Source organism: Triplophysa dalaica, chromosome 11 (genome assembly GCF_015846415.1).
Source record: "Triplophysa dalaica isolate WHDGS20190420 chromosome 11, ASM1584641v1, whole genome shotgun sequence".
Classification (NCBI taxonomy): domain Eukaryota; kingdom Metazoa; phylum Chordata; class Actinopteri; order Cypriniformes; family Nemacheilidae; genus Triplophysa; species Triplophysa dalaica.
The window spans coordinates 14,604,402-14,630,949 of record NC_079552.1 but is presented as its reverse complement, the minus strand read 5'-3'; the positions used below and the strand labels follow the sequence as shown (position 1 = coordinate 14,630,949).

At 39.7% G+C, this 26,548-nt stretch overlaps 1 protein-coding gene across 1 annotated transcript; it reads right to left on the bottom strand.

Moving 5' to 3' along the window:
- Positions 1-831: 831 nt before the first annotated feature.
- On the bottom strand, positions 832-25,639 carry eif2ak3 (eukaryotic translation initiation factor 2-alpha kinase 3). Its single transcript, XM_056760776.1, has 17 exons — positions 24,983-25,639; positions 14,980-15,109; positions 8,477-8,671; positions 7,942-8,072; positions 7,327-7,621; positions 7,067-7,232; positions 6,393-6,533; positions 6,190-6,312; positions 5,796-6,022; positions 5,536-5,648; positions 5,041-5,163; positions 4,765-4,914; positions 3,987-4,671; positions 3,725-3,898; positions 3,371-3,472; positions 3,194-3,256; positions 832-2,798 (listed from the first exon to the last, which is right to left on the bottom strand). Exons 1-17 carry the CDS (start codon positions 25,276-25,278, stop codon positions 2,613-2,615), a joined length of 3,300 nt encoding a protein of 1,099 aa, XP_056616754.1. The 5' UTR covers positions 25,279-25,639; the 3' UTR covers positions 832-2,612.
- Positions 25,640-26,548: the final 909 nt, after the last annotated feature.

Genomic DNA, 26,548 nt, shown 5'->3' with positions numbered 1-26,548 from the left:
CAACTGTTGTACATTTAAATGGATAATTTGTTTACATTTAAGTTTTAGGTTTTGCTTCTTAGGAAAACATGTGCATATTCATACATTTGTAATCACTTTGGCCTTCACTATTTCATTTTAAAAATGGATAGTTCACCCAAAAATAAAAATTCTGTCACCAACTCACCTTCGATTTTTCCAAACCTGTATAATGTCTTTGCTTTGATGAACACAGAGATAGATATTTGGAAGAATACTTGTAACCAAACAGTTAATTGACTACAGTAGGAAAGTTATCTTTAAAGACCTTCTGTGATGTAAAGTAAATTATTTTATGTAGTAGCCCAAATAATATGAGGCCGTAAGTAGACAACTCTTCAAAACTCCATTACCTAGAAAGACATTAAAGTCGAAATGGTACCCTTCCATTCATTTTGTTTGTGTTAAGAAGTACATTTCTCTCTTTCTCTCAACAGGTATAGGACTTGGTCTAGCTTATGTTGAAACTAGTAACTTTGTATTGGCACCTATTGTATTATTGCGCCCATATGACATTTCGCTTATTGCTCTTTGAACTCTCTGTTAGTCGCTTTGGAAAAATGCGTCTGCTAAATGAAAATGTACATTTATAGTAACACACTGAATAGTCTTTGCTGGTGAGTATTCAGCCTCGTATTCAAAAGTGAACAATACTTACATTTTCCCAAGAATTCCAAGACAAATGAATATTTCATATTTTTCCTCAGTTTCCCTTTCCCATAATATTTTAACATTCATTATAATTTACAAGATTAAAATATCTAAAACAATTTTTCAAATACAAAATCCACAAATAAAAAACACAAAACACCCTTACAAACATCATAGAATGTTTATTAAATTCTGACTTGTAAGAAGTCACAATATTTCAACACACTCCACTGGATGAAGTGCATTCATATACCTTATTTATAACTCAACCAATCCAACGGATTGATTTAAGCAGTAAACATAAATAAAAACAAATAAACATATTTACATAGACGGCTGGAGACATGACTGGGCCACAGGAACATGAAACTGGCATGTCAGCACTCGCAGGGAAACAAACAGACAGAAGCAAATGAACGTGTCCGAAACTGAATTGTGTCAGAACTTAACTAACTAAACACTACATTCACCGTATTGACACAAGCTGGAGATGATCATAAACAGCAGTCAATAAAATGAACCTAAACACAAGGATGCCATTTGTGACAGAACTGATGATCAAAACACAGAAAAAAAAAAGATGTGTTGAAAAGGCTTTGCTACAGGTTAGAAGGGTTCACAAAGAGTCCCCTATGTGGATTACAGGTCACAGCGTCCTCAAATTGGTGATATCGTGTTTAAGGGTCAGAGGTCATAATCTCATGTCCGTTCTGCACCATAATGGCCTGTCCTGAAAACACACCAGTATTCACATACATACAGAAGCTGCTCCTGAAGGTGCTCTTCAAACACATCTTTGCTAAACTCTGTCTGATCTATAGACGAGACCGTAACGATCACATGACCATAAAGATCAGTAAAGATTTAACCGTAGATTATCAATTCTCTCTCACGTTTGATAGTTCTTAGGAAAAAAAGTCCATAGAAATCGAAAAAAGTTGTGTAAAAAGCAGTTAATATACAAAAAATGTCATCATATACAAAAGAAAATTACATCTGTCCTTCTAATCAAAATTGATAAAAAAACATACAATCAGTAGTTACCTGATATGTTACAATTAAGGGTCCTATGTTTAATATTTGGTTGAAGGGATTTCTCAGGCTGTATCCTTTCAAATCATGTGACTAGTCAAAGCTTTTCTTCAGACTTTGTGAAAAATCATTTCAAAACAATCAGAGATACTGTAAACTACATTTGGGTGCTAATGAGGGAAATATTTTACAGAACCTTTTCTTTGTTTCAATTCGCTTTTCAATTCTCAACCTGACAGCGCAGAAGCTTCATACTGACCGTATTCAAAAAATCATGTCATTCGTGTCTCCAGCTCAAAGGCATTTTGAACATTTCGGTCTCATTTGTCATCAATTACAGCACACCATCACCACCAACTGTTCACCCGTAAACAGCGAATGGCTCTAATGCCACGTAACATGTGCGTTCAGTCTTAAATGAGCAAATCTAAAGCTCACAGAGTCTCTCTTGCTTGATTCGTATTTAAACCTATATACATTAGAGGAGGAAAATAAGTTGTACACTTTCTGTTCAGATGAGAACCCACGAATTGCAGGACTTCCTGTTTTAGACATGCAGAGAAAACGGCATCCGAAGGCAGATCATCAACTCTCCTCTTACAGGAACGGTTAATGTGCAAGAATGATTCTTCTGGTAACGGAGCTGGGAATCATGGGATTGGTCAAGAATGACTTAAAAGAAGTGCAGAAATTGAAGTAAGCTGAAAAACAGCCTTGATAGGCCAGTTAAGAATGAGACGCAGTGTAGCAGTTTCAGAAGTTAGTGGAATGATCCGTTAGTCTGGTGAGCTTCAGCTGTGAAAATAACGGTTAGAAAAAGATGTCTGAATGATGTGTGTGCTGAGAGGTGGTGACGGGTTGAGTTTGTCATCCCGCAGGTGAGGCACAGTACGTGTCTTTAAGTGGGAGTTTTAGTTTGAGTTTGATGAGGATGTCTGTCGTGTAGGTCGCCCTGCAGATGACGCGCTGTATGTTCGAGTACGTGGTCGGATTCTGCAAGGCACCTCCAGCTCCTGGAACAGAGAGGCCTCTGTGATTTCTGAGGCTTCGGGACGCTCTGCAGGTATTCGGGAGAGCATACAGCGTATCATCTGAGCCTGCGATGCAAACAAATACAATTCTATCAGCCTGTACAATAATACACAATAACACAATACTGAGTCAATAAAATATGTTAAAAAGGAAGGACAAAGATTAGGCTGGAAACTGAGTCTCAACATGAAAACCAAACTCATCCTATTTACTTTCTAAATTAATGTTCCTGAGTTAGATAATACTGTTTTACTGAAAACAGACACATTATCACATTATATAAGCGCAATTGGTTGTAAACAGCATGGCCTTTTACCTTTTATACGTTTGCATAGTCATTCTAACATTGCACCTGAAGGGGGCACTAAAGTGTTTCTCTTTTTTTAGAATTTCACACTTGTACATACTCCCATTACCTCCTTCAATGAAAGTACAAGCACACAAACACAAACAAACTTACTTCTTGGACATTAGCCCTACAGAAAGCAACAGGAAACTGTAGAGCTCGGACTTCTGTGAGTGTCTGTGGGTGAAAAACATTGAGATGTTATTCAATCTGTACAACAAAAAATATGCAGTACACGGCTGAATATATGTTTGCATAGACATGAGTGTTTGTTTGCATGCGTGATCTTACCCTGACTCTCTCCATCTGTGTGCGGAATGGATAGAGCAGTTCGAAGAGAATCAAGCCGAGGGAATAAATGTCCACCTTGTGAGAGTAAGAATTCCCAGACAGCTGCAGAGACAGAAAGAAAGAGGATGGAGATGTTAGCAAAGTCTTTACATTTCCTCGCCCATAAAAACACTCATCGACATCATTGAGGTTTTTTAATAGTCTTGCAATGTGTTTGCTAGCATGTAGTTAGCATCACATTGGTTGCTAGGGTGTTGTTGGTGGTTGCTAGGGGGAAAACAAGTGTTTTGGAGTTTTGATTGGCTTTAAGCAAGTAAGTTGCTACCGTTTGTGCAGAGAATGAATAAATCTGACCTGTTCAGGGCTCATGTAGAGCTTAGTGCCCACTTGGCCGGTATGCCGTGCGTAGACTGGCATCGGTGTGAGGGTGCTCAAATCGTCATCATCTTCCTCCTGATCCATGTAAGTGACCAGCCCGAAGTCTCCCACCTTCACCACGTCATCCATGGTGAAGAAGATATTAGACGGCTGAACGAGAAACACAAAATGATAACATGGTTTAAAAAACTCCTCTCAGTCCAATCATTTCGCGTTGGTTGTCTGTTGCATGTTCTACCTTAAGATCCCTGTGCATAAGTCCCTTGCTATGCAAGAAATCCACGGCCTCTGCAATCTGCAGGAAGATATCCAGACACTGCGTGTGCTCCCTCTGCTCGGCCAGACACCTCTGTGCCATCCAGTCTTTCAGGTTCTCCTTTCTGCACAGCTGCATCTGGATGTACAGGTAGACTTTAGGTGTGAGCGGGGGTCGTACGGCAGGGCAGGGGGTGCTGGGAGCCAGGCTCAGAGAGGTGGGCCGTGGAGGTGAGGAAGAGGGTGGCCCTGTTGATGAACACTGGGGTTTGTAGCCAGATTGTGAGGGGCACACAGTTGGCACAGGAGTACTTCCGCTGAGGTCGCTGTCATTGTCCTGGTGTTCACAGCCTGAGTCTTCAAAGACGATATCGAAGGAGGATGAAGTGCAGTCGCCGTATGCGACCGCACGGGGAGGGCAGAGCTCGAAGGAGTGGGGGGAATTGGAAACCTCCAAAACAGCATCTGGATCGGCCTGGCTGTCACGTTCTGACATCAAACTGTCCAGCAGCAGACCGTGCACACACACCTGATCTCCTGCGCACACGCTCGTATCCCTGCCAGCCGCACACATACACGAGGAGTCCACCGGAGAGGGAGTGGCCACAGGAACTTTCACTGAGAATGCTTCCATGTGGTCGGGAGAGCTCTGCAGCCACTCAGTAGAACTGAATTAAATCATAAATAAATATTTAAAACATTTGTACGCCTTCTCAACCCAGTCACCATGTTTAATATACATGCAAGATCATTGTTCACACCTGGCATCTTTGTGCCAGCGTTTATCCATGTCCTCCTGCCAGCCCTGAGGCGGACTCTCCTGCCAAGCGTTAAAGTAACGGATGATGCCTGGGTGTTCCAGCTTAGCGAGCGCCTTCACTTCTCTCATGACCTTCTCGCGAGCCAACTCCCTACAATCGCAAACACAAATATACAGATACTCATATAAGCGCCCGGTGGGATTTGGCAAACGTGTCATCACTGGCATCGCTCCGCACGATCTGGATGGAGACGTTATTTTGTGATTGGACGGTTACCTGTTGGGAAGGCGGATCCTCTTGATGGCATAGTCGCAGTCGTCCACTTTGTTGCGTGCCTCAAACACAACACCAAATCCACCACGACCCAAACACTGAACGGGTTTGAAGTCTGTCAGGTATCTGATAAACAAAAACAAACAAACCAGAGTTGTGAGGATTCCTTTGATCTGTGTGATCTCAATGAATCTGAAAATGGTCACGCTACTTGCAAGAGTGTAAAGATAAGCAGACGGCGTTGAATTAGATCCACTCAAATATACATATAAATAAACTATAATCATTTTCATTTGAAAACAAAAACTTTAAAGCATGTGTGTCACAGTAGCTATTCGTGTAACTTTAAGTATTGAAATGAATGTGATCACAAAGCCATCTGTGCATTCCACATTGAGCAACTGCAAGTGTTTAATGTACCACAACTGCAAATCTATTTAAAGACATGGGTTTGGACTTCCCGACATTTCCCGAAATCATTATTTGATGCTCAATTACCTTGAGACGTATTCACTAGGACGCATCTCAGTGATGACAACTTCTTCAGGCTCTTTGCCGTCCAATTCAAACTTGCTGTCAGTCTGACACTGTGTCTCAGACTCCTTCCGTTGCTGCACAGATGAATGAAGTACAGTCTTATTTCAACATCAATGACCTCACAGTAACATTCATCTTATGTAATAATGTAATAATATCAGTGTTTAAATGTCTCTGACTGCATCTGTTTGTGTAAACTTTCAAGACTTTCATTTGTTTACCCGCATGTATGCTGTGGGTGGATGGAAGAACTTGCGGACGATGTAGGTGGTGGCAGCGATGCAGAAGATGATGGTACCCAGTATCTCTTTCCACCAGGGCAGGAGCAGCACGGGGTCTTTTCTTCTCACTTGAGAGTTATCGCCATCCGCCTTTAGCAAAACACTTATTGCCGTCTCATCACGGCGACTGCGGTAACGTGGACTATATGGAAAGTAGTATCCGTTATCTACGTTGGGAAAAACAGAGGACGATGAGTTTGAGTTTGCTCTCATACCAGACCCCTCCACATGTCAAAGTTTCACACTTTATGGTTGATTAACCGCAATCCTACCCACTGGTGTTAAAAGATGCAACTACATGATCTGATTGCAAAAGAATATTGGCCGTTCTTACCATACGGGTACTGCAGTATTGACAGTGCTCCATTGCTGTATTCCTCATGAGAGAATTTATCATTATTCAGACACTTATCAAACTCCTCAGAGCCCACCAGCACTGGAGTACGAGAGGGAGAGTCTAGTAAAAAATGTTAAAAGGTTAAAAAAACATCACACAGACACACTTTTGCGTTTATGGCAAGTAGTGAGTGTGCTTACGGATGAGGGGTTTCCATTTGACGGTAGGCGGTGGTATCATATCCGTGTTGCTCCCGCGTCCGTTAAGAGCTTTGGGATTTGATGGAAACTTCTCTGCGTTTCTCACAGAGGACTGAAGGTATAACTGACCCTGAAACATCCCTTTATTGAGAGAGAGAGAGAGAGAGAGAGAGAGAGAGAGAGAGAGAGAGAGAGAAAACATATTTTAGAGCACATGTTATCCATCCCTCCATCTTTGCCCTACATGTTCATGCATGCAAAACAGGAAAGTTAATCTTTTTTAATTCGGAGAGTAATGATCCTATTTCAAAGCAATTCTTGATGCAACTAATTTTTTCAGCATCAGCACAAGGGCGAAATTAAGCAAATTATGGTGGCTTGTTGCCAAATTCTGCACAAAAGCCAGATAAAACATGTCAGCTCTGAGCTCACAAATAAAGGAAACAATAATTTATAATCTGAAACAATTGTGTGCAGTCAAGTCTAAAAGAACCACATAAAAAGGAACTTCAAGAGATCACATTTTTCTTTCAACCAGTCTGTGCCGTTTTTTGCATAATAATGCATTTCTTATTTTTTCTTACTAAATAAAGCAGTCTTTCTGAATCAATCCAGGTACGTAATTCCATTTTTCCTCAGCCCTTATACAATACAAACTTTCAAGAACGTGTTACCCAGGTAAACGCTGGACTCTATGGCCCCCCGGGCCTCCTCCATGATGTCATCGTCATCCTGAGTCTCAGTATCAGAGTTGGTGCTGTAGGTCGTGTCATCAAAAAGGCTAATGGGCGCCACCTTGCCACCTCCCACCAACCATGCAGAGGCAATGGGTGTGCAAAACTTCCCACAAAAGAGAGAGATATAATGAGCTAATCAGTATGTATTTATTAATCCAAAGTTTGAGCTCAACTCAATTAATAACAGATTGTGTTACCTGATGTTCCCAGATCAGTTGTCCTTCTGGTTTGGTGCTGAAGGCCATGACTTTCCAATCTGGCACAGAGACTTTGATGACCAGATCTAAACCTTCTACCTGAGCGTGCGAGTTTGAATGCGTTTTAGCATGATTTTTGGTTTGTGCGTCGCTCTCCTCCTGGATCACGCGTTGTGCTTGATGTCGGACCTCGTGCCATGTCTCCCCGTTAGACGCCTCCCCCTCCAAGAAGTTGAGGTTGGACTGAATCTCAGGGACGAATTTCAACTCAAAGTTACCCACACTGAAGTTCCATCTAACAGACAGAGAAAAAGAAAACACTTAGCAACTTTTCAAGGCTCTGCACTGCCAACTTAATCTCCATTTTCTGAATGTGAAATGCACTTGAATCGAGCTAACAAGGCGATTCTAAATCTAATTTCTTAGGAAGAAAGAGCAACAGCTTCTACTCCACCATTGTTATTTATACTGTGCAGCCATTCTGTAAAATGTTGATAAAACCCAGCATGCAGTGCATCTAATCTACCTGTGTTTCAGGTTTTGAGATCAAACACAAGGTCTCATGAAGAGCTCAACAGAGCATGTGTGAAGTCAGAGCCTGCAGGTATTTCTTACTTCTCAAAGCCGTTGCGGGGTCTCACTGCTCTGACAGTTTTCTGTGTTCTCTGGAGGAGCAGAACGTCCTCTGGCTCCCCTTCCTCATCCCCCCACCGACTACAGCCCACCGCCGAACAAATATACCTCAACTACAGAGAAAGCGACATAGACAAAGACAGGTTAGAACCAACAACCAACCCTATAATATGATAAAAGAGTCTGCAGAACTGAACAACAAGACATCAATCATTAATTTCTATAAAAAAAATCAAAGATACTGTAGCAGCTGTCCAACTTATAAATAAAGAATGCATTACTAAATAAAACATCAACAATAATAGTCAATGCGATTTGTGCGCTACATTCCAGTTCTAAAGACGAATATACATATAAGAAATTGTAAAAATCTTTGTTTTAAATTGTGGCACATCAAAGTTTCTCATTCCTATCCTACAGAAAAAAAGTGTCAACAGGTTTGGAGCATCATGATGTCGAATACATGAGAGATTTATAATGTTTGGTGAACTATTCATTTAAGGTTTGTTTGCATTACCTTGCCACTATATGCTCCTAGGCCATATGTGGTGAGGGACTTGCCACCCACCAGCACGGTATCCTCTCCGATGCGGTACGAAGAGTCCAACAGGGACTCAACGCTGAAGGGAACAGCCTCCATACTCTCCCTATCCCTGTTCCACTGGAACAACGCTCCATCCAAAGACGGAATGAACATCTTATTTCCAAAAATCTGTAGAGTAGAAACAAGCACAGAAATATCAAGAATAGTGCCTGATGCAAACATCAATGAAACTGAAACACTTTCATGAATTTGATGCGACAGTTTTTCACCTCCGAAAAGAAAAAACTCTTTGAAGAGTAAAGTCAGCTGAAGTGACATGTGCTTCGACATGAGGCAGTACTATGCAGACATTTCAGCACTGAAAATACTTCGCATTTCAAATCATCCGTAGCAGGGTTGGTACAGTATGATGAGCAGACAATGATGGATAGAGACAAGGGGACAGAATCATTGAGACTTTGACCAATCAGCTTTCAGCGTGTGTGTTCTTTATTGGTTTAGGCATTATCACACTGTGTGTCATTAATATTTGGCAGTCGGTGTACCGTTGACTGAAGAGTTACACAATCCTCCAAGTCCTAACAGATAAACATGCACAAATGGTCACAAGCTCTCAGAATAAACACAGAGAGAAAACAAGGCCTTTTCATAAACCGACCCTTATCCAAAAAAATGATCTCAGCTAAAACACCCCCCCTTAAAATACAGAGGGGGGGATGAGATCAGCAACGTCCTGTTGTTCTTAATCTAACCTTGACACCTGGTATGGACCAATAGTGGAACGCTATGAGAACGACAGCACCTGGAGAATGAAAACAGCGGCTGTGATTGGCTGTGAAATGAGGAGATTAGGTCTAGTGTCAATCATGTCTGGGTGGCTGGGGCTGGAAAAGAGCTTGTGTTCAAGCAGTGTTACTGAGGGCAAGAGGTTTATATAGACCGTGTGTGTGTGTGTGTGTGCTGCATTAATGACTCATCACTGTGCAACATTGAATTAATCCATTATGCGATCTATTTGTCTGATCTCTGGCTCTCCAGGATCTCCTGCTGCTGGGTGAGACCTCAATCCACCTCAGCCCAGTTACAACCTAAATCAATGAACAATTACAGCCAATCAATTAAAGGAGAGCACAGGTTCTTTCATAGCCGATTTTCAGTACTTCATTAATGTCATTAGCTGTAACACAGCAAATTTGAAAATCACCACTGTCAGCTACACAAGATGCCCTAAACGAATTATCCATTAAGAACAGGTACATCAGCAAATGATGAATTAGGGGGTCTAATAAATTTAACACAATTTTATAGAACATTAGAAAGCAAATTTTAATACTTTTATTGAGTTTATTTTAAACGTATAGTTCTACCCAGATACAAAAATTAAGTTGTCAATTATTCTTTCATGTAGGGCACAAAAGAAGATATTTTGAGTAATGTTTCACTGGTATTGTGTCCATACAATGGATGTCAATGGGGACCAATGTTGATTGGTTACCAATTTTTTTCAAAATATCTTCTTTTGCAAAATAAGTCATACAGGTTTGAACAAAAACTATCCCTTTAATATAACACACACGTTTTTTTTAAAGTTAGTCGAAGTAAAGCATGCTTTGGCTGATTTTGTTGTACTGTATATAAAGTGTTAAAATATGTTTAAAAAAAGTATAAATGTTTTAAATTGGCTTTATAAACTTTTATCATATACTTCAGGAATTTCATATAATTCGGCCCACAAGTATATACAAACCAATACACATACACAAAAAAATAATTACACAAGGCACCAAAACATATTAATACTTAAGCAATGTTTAATATTGCATGACTGATTTATTATCACATAAAAATCTTCAACCATGGAGTCTCCCTTGTTTCTTGAAGAACATAACTTTCCAGGACAAGGCATTTTAACAACAGAGTTTTATAAGTTGCACGAAAGAAGCCCCAGTTTTTAAAACATCTTAACTGCAACTTGTAAAAGCAAAAGGTGTTTTATGAAGAGTGTCATTCCACCTCTATCTCAAGTCAGTCGACTCTGTTAATAAAACACGTGTGAAGCCGTGTTAAAAAGCCATTGGCTTCAGACACATGGCACAAATCTATTTTATCATGCGCTGGATGTCAGGAAAGGGAAAAGGACCTGGCAGGCCGCCCGGTATTGAAGTGCACTCTTTGACCTGGGGATATTTTGCTTGCCAAAGGTGAGTTTGCACTTCAATATCAAATCTAGTGTTGACGGCTCCTCGTGTATTCCCTTGAACATGCCCCAGAGGCTGTTGTTTTGATATATGCTTTGTGACCTGATGGGCATGACTTGTCAAATCAAAGCCCTGATTTCTGTAGTAGTAGTAGTAGTAGTTTTTCTAGCAGTAAATAATGCAAATTCTTTTCTTTACTAGAAAATCTTTCCACCTCTATAGCTCTTAAATCAGATGTCATGTTGTAATGGTAGGATACTTTCACAGTAGGATAACCATGGAAAATCACAGATTTACAATATACACTATCAAACAGTCATTAATATTCTATGTATTCTATTGTGCAACAGTACTGTCATCATTTCTTCAAGTTAAATCAAACTTATTTTGACAGGTTGTAGTGAGAACCTTTTAGTTTCAATGTTTTTTGTTTTGGAATAAAAGGCTCATGACATTTTCTCTCAGAGTAGCTCTGGATATCCAGTATGTAGTAAACGAAACCCCATTGCTCATTTACTCATGTAGAGAAATGCAAAACAAGCAGATTATATCAATTCAATTATTTATTTAGCTATCTTTTTGCACTTTAATATTCACAGACACTAGACCAGCTCTACTTTGGATTTATTCATCAGTTCTTCATCAAATTATGTATTTTACATGACATCGACATTATACTGTAAATGTTAAGACTGAATTTTAGGATTCCCTCTGCATCACCAAAAAATGCTTGGAACCAACAGTTCTGGACTACTATAGGAACAATTTCTTAGTAAATTTCTTTGTTTTGTTGAACACAAAAGGAGATATTTAGAAGAATGTAGGACAGCAAACAGTACTAAGGCACTTTTGACTAGCACTATCATTTTACCTACCATGGTAATCAATGGTGGCCAAGAACATGCTTTGGTTACATGCATTCTTCCAAATGTCTTTCTCTGAGCAAGTGATGACATCCTTTTTATTTTCGGGGGAACTGTCCTTTTAAGTTATAAACAATAAAGCGTGGATCAAGCTTAGAGTCGAAGCCAGTCAAGTAGAAATAAGCTACCTATGAGGTGAGAAGCTCCATCAGGTTTTAGTTTTACTTTTGCAAAAAACTAAAGACAAACGTGCATAGTATAATACTCATACATATTCATACCATCAATATCAACCCTAATCACATTCACCTAGATTCAATCATAGCAGACTATGCCAGATTTAATATCAAAGATCTGCGGAAGTCGGGACACACTAGAATGACAAAGAAATTCAAACTGATGCCATATTTAAATATGTTTGGGATTTGAATACTATGATGGAGAGAACTTTACATTTAAGCCTGTTCTGAAATTCCGTTCATTTTCCATCTAGTTACATTATTACCTACATTGTTTAAGATGCTCTACAGTGCACAGCATGCCAAGTAAACCCAGAAATACTTTGAGCAAGCACCAAGGGCATAGTTGGCATGATCAACAAACATCTGGTCACCTGCGCTGTGATACGCTTTTAAGGACAGGAAAGGGCAAATAAACACGATGATATCAAACTGAATCCTCTCTCCGATCCCCATGACATAAATCAAGTGTTCAGTTGAGCTGAGGGCAATGACTTCTGAAATCTTGTTTGACACAATCAATTTGAGAGGTTTAGCCAAGGGCAGTCTGGCCCCTGTCTTTAGGGATGAAGGGGGCTTTTGAGAGTGTAGAGTGCTTAAGAAGAGTGTGTGTGTGTAAGCAGGATATCCCTCCGTACTCAATGACCTCCCACAGATGATATCGCCTCACCGAGTCTGACACATACCATTACATCACGCTAGGTGCAATCCCCTCTCTGTTCCCCATTTGTATTCCTACACACAAACACAATACATCAACATTCCATACTCCTCCTGGTACAAAAATAAATCACTTTAGCACCCTACACACACTACAGATGACCTGCTATCAAAAACAACAACAAAAACAAGCCAAAACATTTATCGTCTAACCTAATATACAGTAGAAGTGAAACTGCTGATCCGGCTTCTGTGTTATTTCTGCGATGAACTGTACAGAACATCAATGGAGCGCCATCTCTATCAAGTTGACATCAATTACATAATTCTGAATGGAAAGCAAATGAGCAGCACCAAAGAAAAAAACACATCTGAAAATCTAATTAAGAGTGTCAACATGTTCACTAAGCCTGTCAAAACCAGCCAGGTCTGTTTGACAACACAATGTAATGTGCCTTTAATTTGCCTTTCACTGCCTTTGAAAGAACAGTTCACTTACAAAAAGAAAATCACTCACCCTGTTGTTATTTTAAATGTGATTTTCTTTTGCAAAACACAAAATAAGACATTTTGAAAAATGTTGTTAACTAACCAAAAACTGTTGGTCCCTATTGACTTCTACTGTATGGTAGTAAAACCAGTGCAAGTCAAGGGGGACCAATGGTTTTCTGTAAACAACATTCTTCAAAATATCTTCTTTTGTGTTTTGCAAAAGGACAATCATAGAGGTTTGAAATGAATTGTTCATTTTTTGGGATGAACTATCCTTTCAATTGTCAATTTTCAACTGACTTTATAAACGTATGTATAAATTGAATTTTATTTCATTGTATTGAACACCATCCCAAAAATGTGTCTACTTTAATTCTGCACATCAGACAAAAGTATGGATTTAATTTGGTGTTTATTCTGCATTTAAACAAAACAAGAAGTGAAAAGCCTTGTGAATTAGATGGTATGCAGAAATTCAGATTTCTGGCTCATTGGATTAAAGCGCATTAACAATTAAAACGGATCTCTCTAAAGATTAATAGATGATGTGTGTGTTTTATGGGGGGGGTCAGCATTCTTATGGATGACATCATCCCACACATAAGGCATTACCTCATTCTTCAATCCTCTCAGCATGACTCACACAACGCTGTCAGTGGCATCCCCCCCCACACTCAGCCAATCCTTCTCACTTTTCCTCTCTTCATCAGTCCTCTTATCTCTCTTTCCCTCCATCACACCTCCCCCTCTCGTGTTGTGATAGCGTGTTTCTGCAGACAATGCTGTTTACTGTTGGCCTCTCTCCTAGTGCTGTGGCATGCTATAGGAGACTGCTCTCTACCGGCGCCATGGCGAGGGCCAATCAGATGGGTGTAGCTTGCTCTAATCACCGAGCAGAATGCATTGTGAGGCAGAGCCTGAGCCAATCAGAATGGCTAGTTGCTAGGCATCCAGAGATAAAAGGGGAGGGGAGATGAAGACTCTGTCCAATGGGAAGACTGCACCAACAGCAGCCAGGCAATTCAGGTTACCGCCAAACCAGACAGGGGGTTAACAACATCTTACATATACATAAAGAAAAGCTATACATACACACGACAAATATGGAAAGCAAGAAAGGTTGTGTGTCCTAAGTACTACAGGGTTTGTGTATATATTCAGTGTTGGAACCACTCTCACCATTTCACTCTCACACACAATGCTAAAGCCACACAACATAAATGATAACAAATAGATTGTAATTAGTTGTACAAATGTCCCAATACTGTAAGCAAGGTTGAAACAAATTTATAACAATACACATATAAAAAACTCAAAATAGAAGATTGCACAGTTAAATCTATTTTAACTATAGGTAATGTTTGTGTCTCAGGGTGTTTGTGCGAGTGTGCATGCGTACACGCGTATAAGCACATCGCTGCCAAATGCTCTTCCTCCAGGCAAGTCTTCAGTCCCCAGTGAGTATAGAGTCTGTGATCTCTGTGTGTGTGTGTGTGTGCGCTTGTTTTACCCAATTTCCTTTGGGCCATGTCTCATTCTCTTCTGGGGTAAAGAGGTTCAAACAAACATCGCCTCTTCCCACACACACTCACTCTGGGGCAAACCCACTGAACAGTCGCACTACTTTACCACAAAAAACGGCGTCTTATTCACTACCCACCCACAAACCAAATTAAACTCTAAAGGCTCTGAATGTATACTTTGATGATTTTCTTGTCGGAATCACTTCAAACTGTATAATATATTGTGTAAACTACGCTTATTGTAGATGGTATCATCGCAAAAGAAATTTAACTTACGCTATTATTGCCAATGCTAAAAGGAATTTTATTTAAAGGAGACACTTCCATGTATTTTATATTGGTCGTGTGTGAAATAATTAAACTCAACAAGCTGTTGTGAGTGAGTGCATAATGTTAAATAATGTTACATTGAACCAACATGTAAACAGCTGTTTGTGTTGGTACATTAGATTGTACTCGATGAGTATACAAAGTGCTTACAAGCATGAGTGTGTGCGGTACCTCAGGTTTGCTGAGACTAGAGGAGACTAGACATCCTGAGCCAACATCCAGGTCCCACTGCTTGCGTCCCTGGTTTAGTGGATCCAGAGCTGCGATTCTTCCATCCAAAGTGCTGATGATCACCAGAACCCTGTCAATCACACAAACACATACAATTCATACACAGTCAGTTCAGCAGGGCTATCTATATATATATGTCACATATGCCATGAAAAAAAAAAATCGGTCTTTGGCAAGAATAAATTGAATAGTGTAGCACACGTGCAATAAAGTTTGGCAGGCTCTTAAGACAAAGCCACTTGTTTGGGTGAAGTGCGTTTGTCATTGTGCTTGTTCATGTGTGAGGTTAACTAATAGCACACCACTTTTATTTTCGTTTTTATTTAGGTTTTGAAATTAAACTTGTTTTCAGGCTGGATCGAGTGCATTGATCTAGAGCCTAATGATCTGCCCGATGTGGAAAAACATGGAAGGAGTCCCGTAAACAGAATTCTAATACTTAAATTTCATCTGCTCGTTCTGCGTCATTATGAGTGAATGAGCTGCACACTTTAACATGCTACAAGCGTGACACTCATGGATTTGTCTGTATCTTACTGTACAAAGACATGAACACGTGAACTTCATTCACTTAGAGGGTATTTTTGGAGTGTTTCACTGTTTAAACGAAGCTACGGTCAAACACACTGAAACTCAAGCGTCCTCGCGACAACCCGTCAAAAAAAAAAAAGGTTAATTTCAACCAGATGAAAAATAATTTACTTGTAGTAGATTTATAAAATGTAGTATACTTTAATATTTACTATAGTAAGGTTCAAATATACTATAAGACATAATAATTTTACTGCAGTTTAATGTAGTAGATACTATAGTATAGTATACTACAGTATTTTTTGGACAAATCTATGTAAAGCATTGAAAATACATAAAAGGAAAAACGAATTTGGGAAAAACAAAATGATATGGCTCTATTTATTGAAAATTTTCTTTGTCAGTTACCTCCACTTATACAGACGTATATTTGTGCCTGTTTGGCCTTTACTACAAAACTTTAAACCTTTGTAGCAGAGGTGCGATTTGCAAAAACAATTTATGTACAGCCCTGTTCAGTGCAGTGTTTACGGTTGAATAAATCCTCATCAAATTTGTATAAACCATTTTTATGATTGTACGGTCTATGAGCTGGAGATTTGTGCATAAAGATGCTTGTAATATTGCATAAAGTTATACATCTATATTACTGCAACATTATGCAAGTTACAAACCAATTACACACACAATAAAGTTGTTAAAGCAGCAACAAAGGTGTAGTGGACATCCAAACACCAATATTTAGAAAGCAGAAAAGAAAAAAAAATGCATATTGTATTTCCAATTTAATTTTATGATGTTGACGAAAAATGAAATGTGAACATTGTATTTACTATTTACAGTATACACACAATTCACATTTTTTAAATAAAAAAATAAAGGAACACAGACATTGATTTAACATTAAAGCGATATTTCACCTAAGAATACAAATTCTGTCATTATTTACTCACCCTCATGTCCTTTCAAACCTTTATGACTTTCTTTCTTCATCAGAACACAAAAGAAGATATTTCGAAGAATGTTGTTAACTGGCACCCATTCACTCGCATTGGTTTTGTGTCCAACAAGGCCAACATTCTTCAAAATATCAAATTTTGTGTTCTGATGAAGAAAGAAAGTCATAAAGGTTTGAAAAGACAAGAGGGTGAGTAAATGATGACAGAATTTTTATTTTTGGGTGAAATATCACTAAGCAAAAATTGATTCATTGGTCAAATTCATCAATTACTGTATAATTTACCATTTAATATAAACTACTAAGTTAACAAAATCTAAAAAGAACTAACTAAAGTATCTGCACAGGACACTTCGTGTGCCAGGGAAAGTCTTTTTGAGCAGGACTGAGAGAGAGAGTGCTTTGATGTGTTAACTCATCCCTCTAGACATAAACACTGATGAGGTCCGAATTTAAGGACACCTCAGTTCTGCTCATCCCAAAGCTCCCGGCCGGCACTGCTTGTTCTCCATTCTCCAATAGGATTGAAGAGCATAAAATGCTACACCACAGCACTCCTGATTGGCTGGAGGGCCCCTCCAAAAATATGAGGACTGATTGGTTGTTGCTAAGCAGTGGGCATTGTGAGAATGAATAGGGACACGTCCCACCCAGCCAAAAAAGTAATTGAGGAAAAATACTAAGAGAAAGAGACGCGTTGTTCGAGAATAAAAAGGAAGAATAACAAATCCCATTTTCCGGATGAGATCAAAGAGTGTATTCCACAGGCTGCTTTGCTGCAGGGGAGAAAAAAGAACTAGTGACTTAAAACGGAGACAGGTGGGGAAACTGCCTGAGAAAGACTGTAAAACTATCAAATTCTGGCATACGGCAATTACAAGAGCCATCGGCTTAACTACTGCTGCATGACAATCAATAGTTTATGTCAAACAACTTCAGATTGTTAAGCCACAAACATTGTAACAGATTCTGTAACATGCTTTGAAGTAGTTTAATTTATTTATCATGAAAAAAACATCTTTGATTTTTTTAATTACACCTTTTTTTATAAAAAAAATATTTAATTATTTGTCTTTGTTAACAATTCAAAAAAAAATCTTCATTTGCAAAAAAAGAAAATCCGTCACTCTATTTAGCGCACTGTCCACACAACCACATGCCCAAGTGTGTCCACAACTCTGATCTCTCACTATCTCTCTTGTCTCTCTCTCTCACAGGAAGTCAAGAGGATCTCAACTCAGACTTAATGTAAATAGACTGCATAAAAGAAAAAAGCTCAACTAGGGTATCTGAGGAGTCTAGTCCAATGACAGGAGTTTTTCCTCCCTCCTCAGCCAATCAGGGCTTAGATGTGTTGCTGCACTCTCAATCAGAAACCACTCCTTTAAAAAACACCAGCCAATGGACATAAAAAGCCCACTGTAACCATGCTACAGATAGAAGCTCTACTCAAGCAACTGGGAGTTTAGAAGTATCACTGAAACACAAAAACACACACACACACACAATAGAAGTACGAGGGTATAGAGAGCACGTGGGCAAGTTGTGAAAACAGAGGCACACCCCTGCATAGAAGCTGCGGAGCCCATGGCCGGTAAATTAAGTAAAGCTGGGTACTTTCCTGTGTGCTACACATTCATCACATTGGACACCACACATAGACCTGATACAGCAATTAATCCAAAGACATACAAGAACAAAAATCTCATGGTTATGATTCCCATGTAATGCACAAACTTATCTGTATAAAAATCCATGCTATGACTGCACTTAAAGGTCCAATGTCTACTTTTCTGGAGGATCTATTGACATAAATGCAATGATATACATAACTATGTCTTCAGAGGTGTATATAGACCTTACATTTTGAAGCGTTTTGTTTCTATTATCTTAGAACAGGGGTTGGGAACCTTTTTTATACAAAGAGCCATTTTTCCAGTTTTGGCCATAGTACAAATACTATTTTATATATAAATAACATCTTTCAATGACTTCAATACTAACAACTTGTTTTATGTCCATAGACCAAAGTCTAACTTATGGTCCCTGTGGGGATCAATTATTCTTTTAATGTCCACAGACAACAAAAAAATGGTGAAACAAATGAAACACTGCATACATCTGGGGCTCCAAAAATGGTTTCCATTTCTTATAATTTAACTTAGTACAGGTTTACATTAGGCCTCCGTTCATATGCCGATCGGTCTCTGCAACTACTCATGACAGAGACATCACCAAGTTCTTGCTCATAGCTTTGTAGTTCAGTTCGTACATGGTCAAGACACTTGCATACGGCATTGAAACTCCTCTGTCAACCTTGACAACTGTACATATTGACTTCATGTCTGAGAAAGACTGCTCACACGGATATGAGGAGCTAAACACAGCGCAACCATAGTGACTTTTTAAATGTGATTACCAAGCGAGGCAACAGGTTCTGTATCTTATGCCACAGAGATAATATTAAACAAATAAAAGCATGATACTCGCTCTTCTAAAGCTCTGGGTAGCTTCATCTGGGCTGCTGGCGTGAGAGGTTACCAATGAAACGTTGTTTGCAGTTGATTAGTGACGTGACGCTTGCGCATAGCACTGCATTACATTTAAATTTATGCATTTGGCAGACGCTTTTATCCAAAGCGACTAACTTTGCATTATACATTATATTACACAATTGTTTTTAAATATGTGCCATCCCTGGGATCGAACCCATGACATTGGCGTTGCTAGCGCCACTCTAACCAGTGAGCCACAGCCCAGCATGCGTGTATTGGCCAGGACAACCTGAAATATTCTAGTGTTTTATGTTTTTAACGATCAAATGTTGGTAAAGGTTACGACACAAGGCAAGCCACATGATTTTTGAAAACAGTGTCAAGGTCGTGGGTTCAAACCCTGGGGATTGCACATACTTCGAAACAAATGTATAGGATAATGCAACTTAAGTCGCTTTGGATAAAAGCGTCTGCGAAATGCATAAATGTAAATGTAAGAGCCATGTGTGGCTCCCAAACACTGCCTTAGAATGAGCTATTTCTATCTACATACATCGCAGGACAAACAACTCTACAGAGCGTCTTTGGTAAATACGTTATCTCCTACGAGAAAGAAGTGAAAATTTGACATATTAGTCCTGTGTCAGCCACCGTAGTGCTTACGAAGGAAGGGGGAGGGGTGGAGTGACCCACTGGTTGCAATTCGCAACCTCACCACTAGCTGCAATAAAATTTCATACACTAGACCTTTAAGTTGCTTTAAATAAAGACATCTTAAAAAAGCATAAATGTAATGACAAACTGCTCATATTGTGATCAACAAGGACATATTTATTGATCCTTAAATACTTGAATTTAAAAAGATAAAGACAATCCACTCAAATGGAAAATGGGTTAATGGAAAAGGCAAGCACACAACAAAATACGGTACTGCAATGCTGAACTCGAGAACTTAGCAATGAATTTCAAGGTAACATCTTCCCCAGGCAACATCTGCAGTACACAACGTCCATAACTGTATATCACACAGACAGAAAAGAGAACTCGTTTCCACATTCAGCCCTACAGAGAAACACACACACAGGAAAAAAAGTGCTTAACTTGTTGCACAGCAAGGTGAATTTAAATGTGGACAAATTATTAAACGTAAAGTAAAGTAAAACTGATCTTACTTTTATCAACATAGAGATATACCAGTGAATTGTTAATGCGAGTCAAAGTTGGCATCATTTTTAATGCTGTTACTTAGTGGTCTCCTTCATCAAGTCAAGTTTTTTTTTCCGTTTTTTATTGATCGAAGCGTTTGCTCAGTGTGCATGTGTGTGAGAATGCTTAATCTGTCCTCTGACTCCATGTCACGTTCTGACACACCCAAACTGCTATCACCATGCAGAACTATAAGCCCTTCTACCATTTCAATTGACCTTGCGAAATTCAGTCCATCTCTCATCTAACATTTTAATTTAACTTTAAAGAAACATATTTAGTTTAGTCTAAGCTGTTTTCTTGCAGATAGTGATGATAAAAGTAAATAAAACTGTATGATTTTCAAACAGCTGAATCACTCCACAACGCCACCAAACTCACAAGCGCACAGAATGCACTCGCCTAAAAAGCATCAGTATCATTATCATGACATAATCATTTCACTTCGAACTCATGATCATCCTGCCGTTACTATCTCTCTAACATATGCGGTGCAGAGAAATCAAAAAGTCCGTCACATGGAGTTAGCTCTTCCTATTGGATGAGCCCTGGCCTTGATCTAGGTGGCTGATTTGTTGTTGCTAAGCAGTGAGGAACCAAACTACAGGAAAGCCCACGATCTGGCTGCTGGGTCCTAATGCCTCGCAATCCGTGTCTCGATGTCTCCCCTCCGCTTTCTCACTTTTCGTCTCCCCAAACTCTCCCTCCTTTGCTCTTCTCCGCCACACCTCTCTCATCATCCCACCCATTGCTGCAGTGCAGTAAGGTGTGTCCTCCGCAATGAATGAAGTAACGGCTCAAAAGAATGGAAGCATAAACAGAGCAAAAGTCAATCGAGTCACGTCCAGGGTGAGCTCACATATTGGCACCTGGTTGAAAGTAACAGCATCTTTAAAACAACATGGTGTCAAAGAATAGCACAATTTTGTAGTTTGAACATTTTAAAAAGTTTGAGACTGAGATTTAAAAAAATAAAAAAATAGACAAACAACTAATAAAGCTTGTCCGTGTCAGTGTGAATGAACTGAAAACATTTAAATGCTGCTTATACAGAAACATGCAAAAGGTCAAGAAAACAATCAAAGTTTACTTTTGAGAGAACAGACCATGCTAACCAAGGGATTGTGAAATCTTTTTTAAAATCATGTCAAATAAAACTGAGACACCCTAGTTATCTAACCATCTCGACAAAAAATACAACAACAAGCACACAAACTCAACCCTTTCCTTCACTACTGCTCTCTCTCTCTTTCCCTTTGCTCCCAACTCAAATTCTGAGCACTTTTTCCATCCACTCCTCTAATTGGCCAACAAGTTTACCAGCTCAGCTCTTCTGATTGGCTGTTGCTAAGCAGTAGGCAGTATTAGCTAGACGTCTGGCAGAGTTTGCACCCGGCAGTAGAGAGGCATCACCGTGAGTGGTGTGTGTGTGTTTTTGTGAGTGTGTAACAGTGAGGGCACCTCGAGCGCAGTGTTACTTCCAAAAGGTCCCCCAGGAATCACCAGCAGTCCAAAAATACACATGCTGGTCTATTGCCTGTACCTGGATTATGCTGGACACGGGAACCACCAAACTGATTCTTACCCACGAACACCACATGTGTAAAAGAAATAAATAACTAATTTGGTATTTACATTTCTACAAGCGTAACTAGAGGTACTCATTGGGGAGTACAGTGCAACCCTGTCGCCCAGCCTCAGCTGCCTGGCGTCTGGTGGCGCCTTGTGTTTTGTCGGTTAGCAGTCTGCATTTTCATATAGTCGTGTGGCGTTTGCTTTCTTTTAAAAGTTCTTTTAATTCAATTTCGCCATCATTAAAGTTAATGGAGCGAACAATAGAATGAGTTCACGAGAGTGTCTTTATCACAATCCCTGCTTTTGTTGTGAGTACATGTCTCTTGGGTTAGACTCCCATTTGCCAGTCGACCATGCTGTGCAACACATAAAACTGTCCCAGGAGAACACCATCCCCCAGTAAAGCTGTTCCATGTCACGGGGAAGGCCTGAGGGTGTTGATTAACATCACGATTTTAGCGAGAAGTAAGCATCGAGTTTGGTTCCTGTGTGTAGTGTATATGCGCAATACAAAGACAAAGTATGGCTAATATTTGGGTAACAACAAAAACAACACACTAGTCATGAAAGGAAATGAACATGTTGCTTAAACGCTGCACATAAATGCATGAGGTTGCTTGAACGTGCAGAGGTGAGAGCATGTGCTTTACCTTGGCAGCAGGTGTGAAGGCAACTGCTACTCTCACCTCTGTAGAGAAACTGAACCAATGCAGTGTTAAACACACTACACGGTATTCCCTCGTGTGTTCTTGACACATATAACTATGCCACCAGAAACAAAGACCAGCCCCTCCTACCAGTGATGTATGACTACTGTCAAGACACAGTCCCAACAACTTCACATAATAACAGCATATAGTAAAGTGGCTGGTGTGAATTTTTGCCAGACTATTTTCAAAACGTATCAATATTCAGCAAGGAGTCACTGCGTTGATGATTGTAAATGTTGGCTTTTTTCACATGAACTCATTTAATTGTCTCCTGCTGGTCAGGTAAGTAGGCCCTTGTGGCAAGCATCAAGGCTGTGAAAAATCTATAGTTATTTCTTCATGAACTGCAAATAAGGGAATTCTACTTATTAAGCTATAAATCTGGGATGAAGTATCTGTACTGTACAGCATATGCACCCAAGTCAATACAAGCCGTAGAGGCGGCCGGCCTGAGCCAGTTGGGTGTACAATAAACGGTTGGTGTGATAGGAATAAAAGTAGGCTATAATACTATGGACAACTCTTTCACTTATTGACATACATATTAGATATAGCAGATATACATGTATTGCAGAATTCCTTTTGATTTTGAAAAAAAAGTGTGTAGTGTAAAGAACATTTGTGAAAATAGAACTAATGCCATGTCAAAGATTGAAATCACAATGAAATGAAGGAATTCAAAGTTTGAAGCTTATGATCTCAGAATTAGATTGAGTCTTTAGCCTGGTTTTCACATGCAGACAAGGTCACATATTATACAAAATTACATATGAAAAATAAAAATAAATACCATTTTGCTCAAAATATCTTACATTTTTTATTTTATATTTAAATGAACATAAAACAAAATATATTTATTTGTCCAAATCAATCAATTAGGTGCCAAATAAAACTCTTATGAAACTCTGCAGTCAATCAGTCAAATGAAGGAGTCAAATCTAGACAGGTGAAGTTATTTCGATTTGACAGAAGAGTTTGTCTAATACTTCAGATTGTTTCGTCAGCATTCTGATCAGAGTGCTTCTGAACTGTCTACACCCAAAAATTCCAGCCGTCCCTCTGATATATTTAGCTTTTTTCTTGTCACCTGACTTTTCAGGATGCAGTCTGTTCTCAACAAATCAATACATTGCTGCTTCAATATTTACTGTATAATTTGTCTAAAACCTGTACAAACTGAGATTCTGAGCATCTCAAATCCTCCATAAACTGTAACAAAAAATGGGTGCGCCACTCTGTTAATGTGACATGGCGATGGAGTGCAGTGTGATTTTTACTGCAGGGGTCCAAAACATGTGTTCACTGACATCTGTAGAAACAACTTCTTCAACCTCCAAATCATATTCAGATGCAGCTGAAGGAAAAACTGTCAATTATTATATTGAAAAAGAATGACCTAAGCAAGAAAGGAACGTTGTGCAAATAAATTAAGAAACACAAACCATTTCAAATGAGTTCTGAAAAGATAACAGTTCTTTCTCATTTAGCAATAATTCACTCGGCAGTGATTTTACGTGGGGCCGAGGTCTTGGAGACGGTAACATACTTACTAATATCATTTTCGGTATTAACCGGGCAGAACGACTCATTCCCGTCACCTACAAAAACAAAACATCCGGAAAGTTGGTGCGCAATGCTGGGCGAGGGGACACGCGCTATGAGCAGAGGCTCTGCGCTAAACTCCACTGACTCTCGAGACATCGGTCTGTCTGCAGAAATACAACACCTCATCTTTTCTTTCAGTATAAATATAAATACAAAAAAAGAATAAAATCGTCTTCAATCCATTATAGCCACCTTATAAAAGCGAGGAAATTACCAAATTTCATCATTTCATGATTTTGCAAATGACACTAAAATCACTCAAATAAAGTTGTATAGGCGAACAAAACTTAACGTCACTTCTTTTAGATACTATCACAAGTACAACTATTTAAACCAGTCTATCCACTGGCACACGTTTCATTTTCCACTCTCAGTTGAGTAAATAAGTGCGACAGGGGACATAACGTTAAATGTTCTGCCTTTAATCTGTCAACCTGCTTCTGTTTCTAAAGAGTCAGTCATTTAGTTCTCCACATTAAAACAAATATCTAACTTGTCAATGTCTTACTAACATGCATGAAAGACCGGAGGTAACCAAAAAGGACGTCAAGTAAGGGACACCATTAGAATACCCATTTCGAAAAACCCAATCGCAAGCATTAGCAACTTTCAAGACAATTTATGTGATACTAAAATGTTTAGCATCTTTCTTACAATGTATCAACAGGGAAATCGCAAAGGGTTTGAATTGCGTCCAGAGCTGGAAACATCCGCCCACCGCGCGCCGAGCAGCACGCAAACTTCACTGAAGTTGAATAATACGCAGCGTGTAGCGTGACATCCTCGCAACGTGTCACACCCGAACTAAAAAAGTAAAAAACTTCAGCAACATTTCAGTTTGACACGGCTGTAACGGCGCGTACCTCCTTCGTTGAGAGAAGTTTGTGTCGCTGTCTCCAGAAGGTTCCTCGCTGTCTCCGGTCGAGCCGTAGTCGTCGTCCTCTACGGTCACTTCTCCGATGCCAGGGGCTCCTCCGACGCTGTCCAATGCCCGCTCCATAACGGCAGCATCTTCTGCCGTCTTTGTATCTGGCGTCGGGCCCGCTTCGAGTTGCCTCTCCGAGAGAGACTGACTTTGCAAAGTGCCCGTTAAGGTTCTCAAAACAAGCAACAGAAGCAGCGATATGCACACGTTTCCAAACTGAAACCCCCTTTCCATTGGGACAAGTGGCACATGAGTAGTTAGGCAATCACATACCAAAAGGCGGGGTGAGTTTTAAAAACTAGACTATAAAAAGGCGTCGTGCAAGTAAATTCGTAAGCTATCTAATATTTCCTGTTGTCCTCTCTTAACGTAAACACGCACTCTACAGCACCATGTTATTCCCTTTATACTTGACGTTAGCCGTGCCGTGGTAACGTCAAGCCCCGCCCTATGTCCAAACGCCTATTGGCTGCGCATGACCAACGCTCGCACGTAAATCCATGCAGGTTGCGCTGACAGGTGCGAGCGCCTGTCAGTCGTCACGGCTCGTGTACTAAGCAGATCTCGATTGCGTGTTCCAGCTGTCTTTCACAGCTCAGTCTGTTGACGTGGTGAGTCCACAAGGCGCTTCGTATCATTGGGCGCTGCCCTTGTCACTCAGAAATGGAGGCGGGAGCAAAGACGTCTTCGAGCAGAAGCGATGCGGGTAGGTCCCGCCTTCTAAGGGATATTATTCAGAACTTCACCCAATAAAATTGCAGTGATGACTCTGAGTTGTTTCATTGGTATGTTTACGGAGGCCGCGAAAGAAGGTTGTTCACCCCTTGGTCTGACAGCCTGTCAATCACGATCAGTGCGCCTATGGTTTGTAACTCCACTTCAGATCCGATAGGGTAAGAAGTACACGGTTGGAACTAACGACGTGGACGTTTGTTTGTATACCGCGTTGACATTTCCATTTCCGGCCGTTTAACGGTACTAAAGAGCCCATCTTTTGTACAACCTTTTTGCACTTTTAAACTAAAAATAACTATGCTAAACTACTTTGACATACTGTAATTCTACTGCAATAAAACATGTAAAAATCACTGGGTGAGTTATTTATTTTAAGAAATACTGCTAATCATATTTTACTATAGTATCTTTAGTGTCTGTGAAGATTGACGCATGGTCGGTGAATATGGCGCCCACTTGTGGTCTTGTAAAAATGTTTGTCAACCAACATAGTCTACAGGAGTAGTTCACCTTCAAAAAGAGAAGTACATCAAACCTGTATGACTTTCTTCCTTCCGCAGAACACAAAGAAGATATTTTGAAGAATGTTGTTAACAGCTCTCCATTCACCTGCATTGGTTGAAATAGAAGTGAAAGGGGGCTGTACAATCAGCTTTTTTCAAAATATCTTCGTTTGTGTTCTGCAGAAGAAATAAAGTAATACAGATCTGAAGAGGGCGTGCAAATATGACAGAATTTTCATTAAAGGTGAACTACTCCTTTAACAATC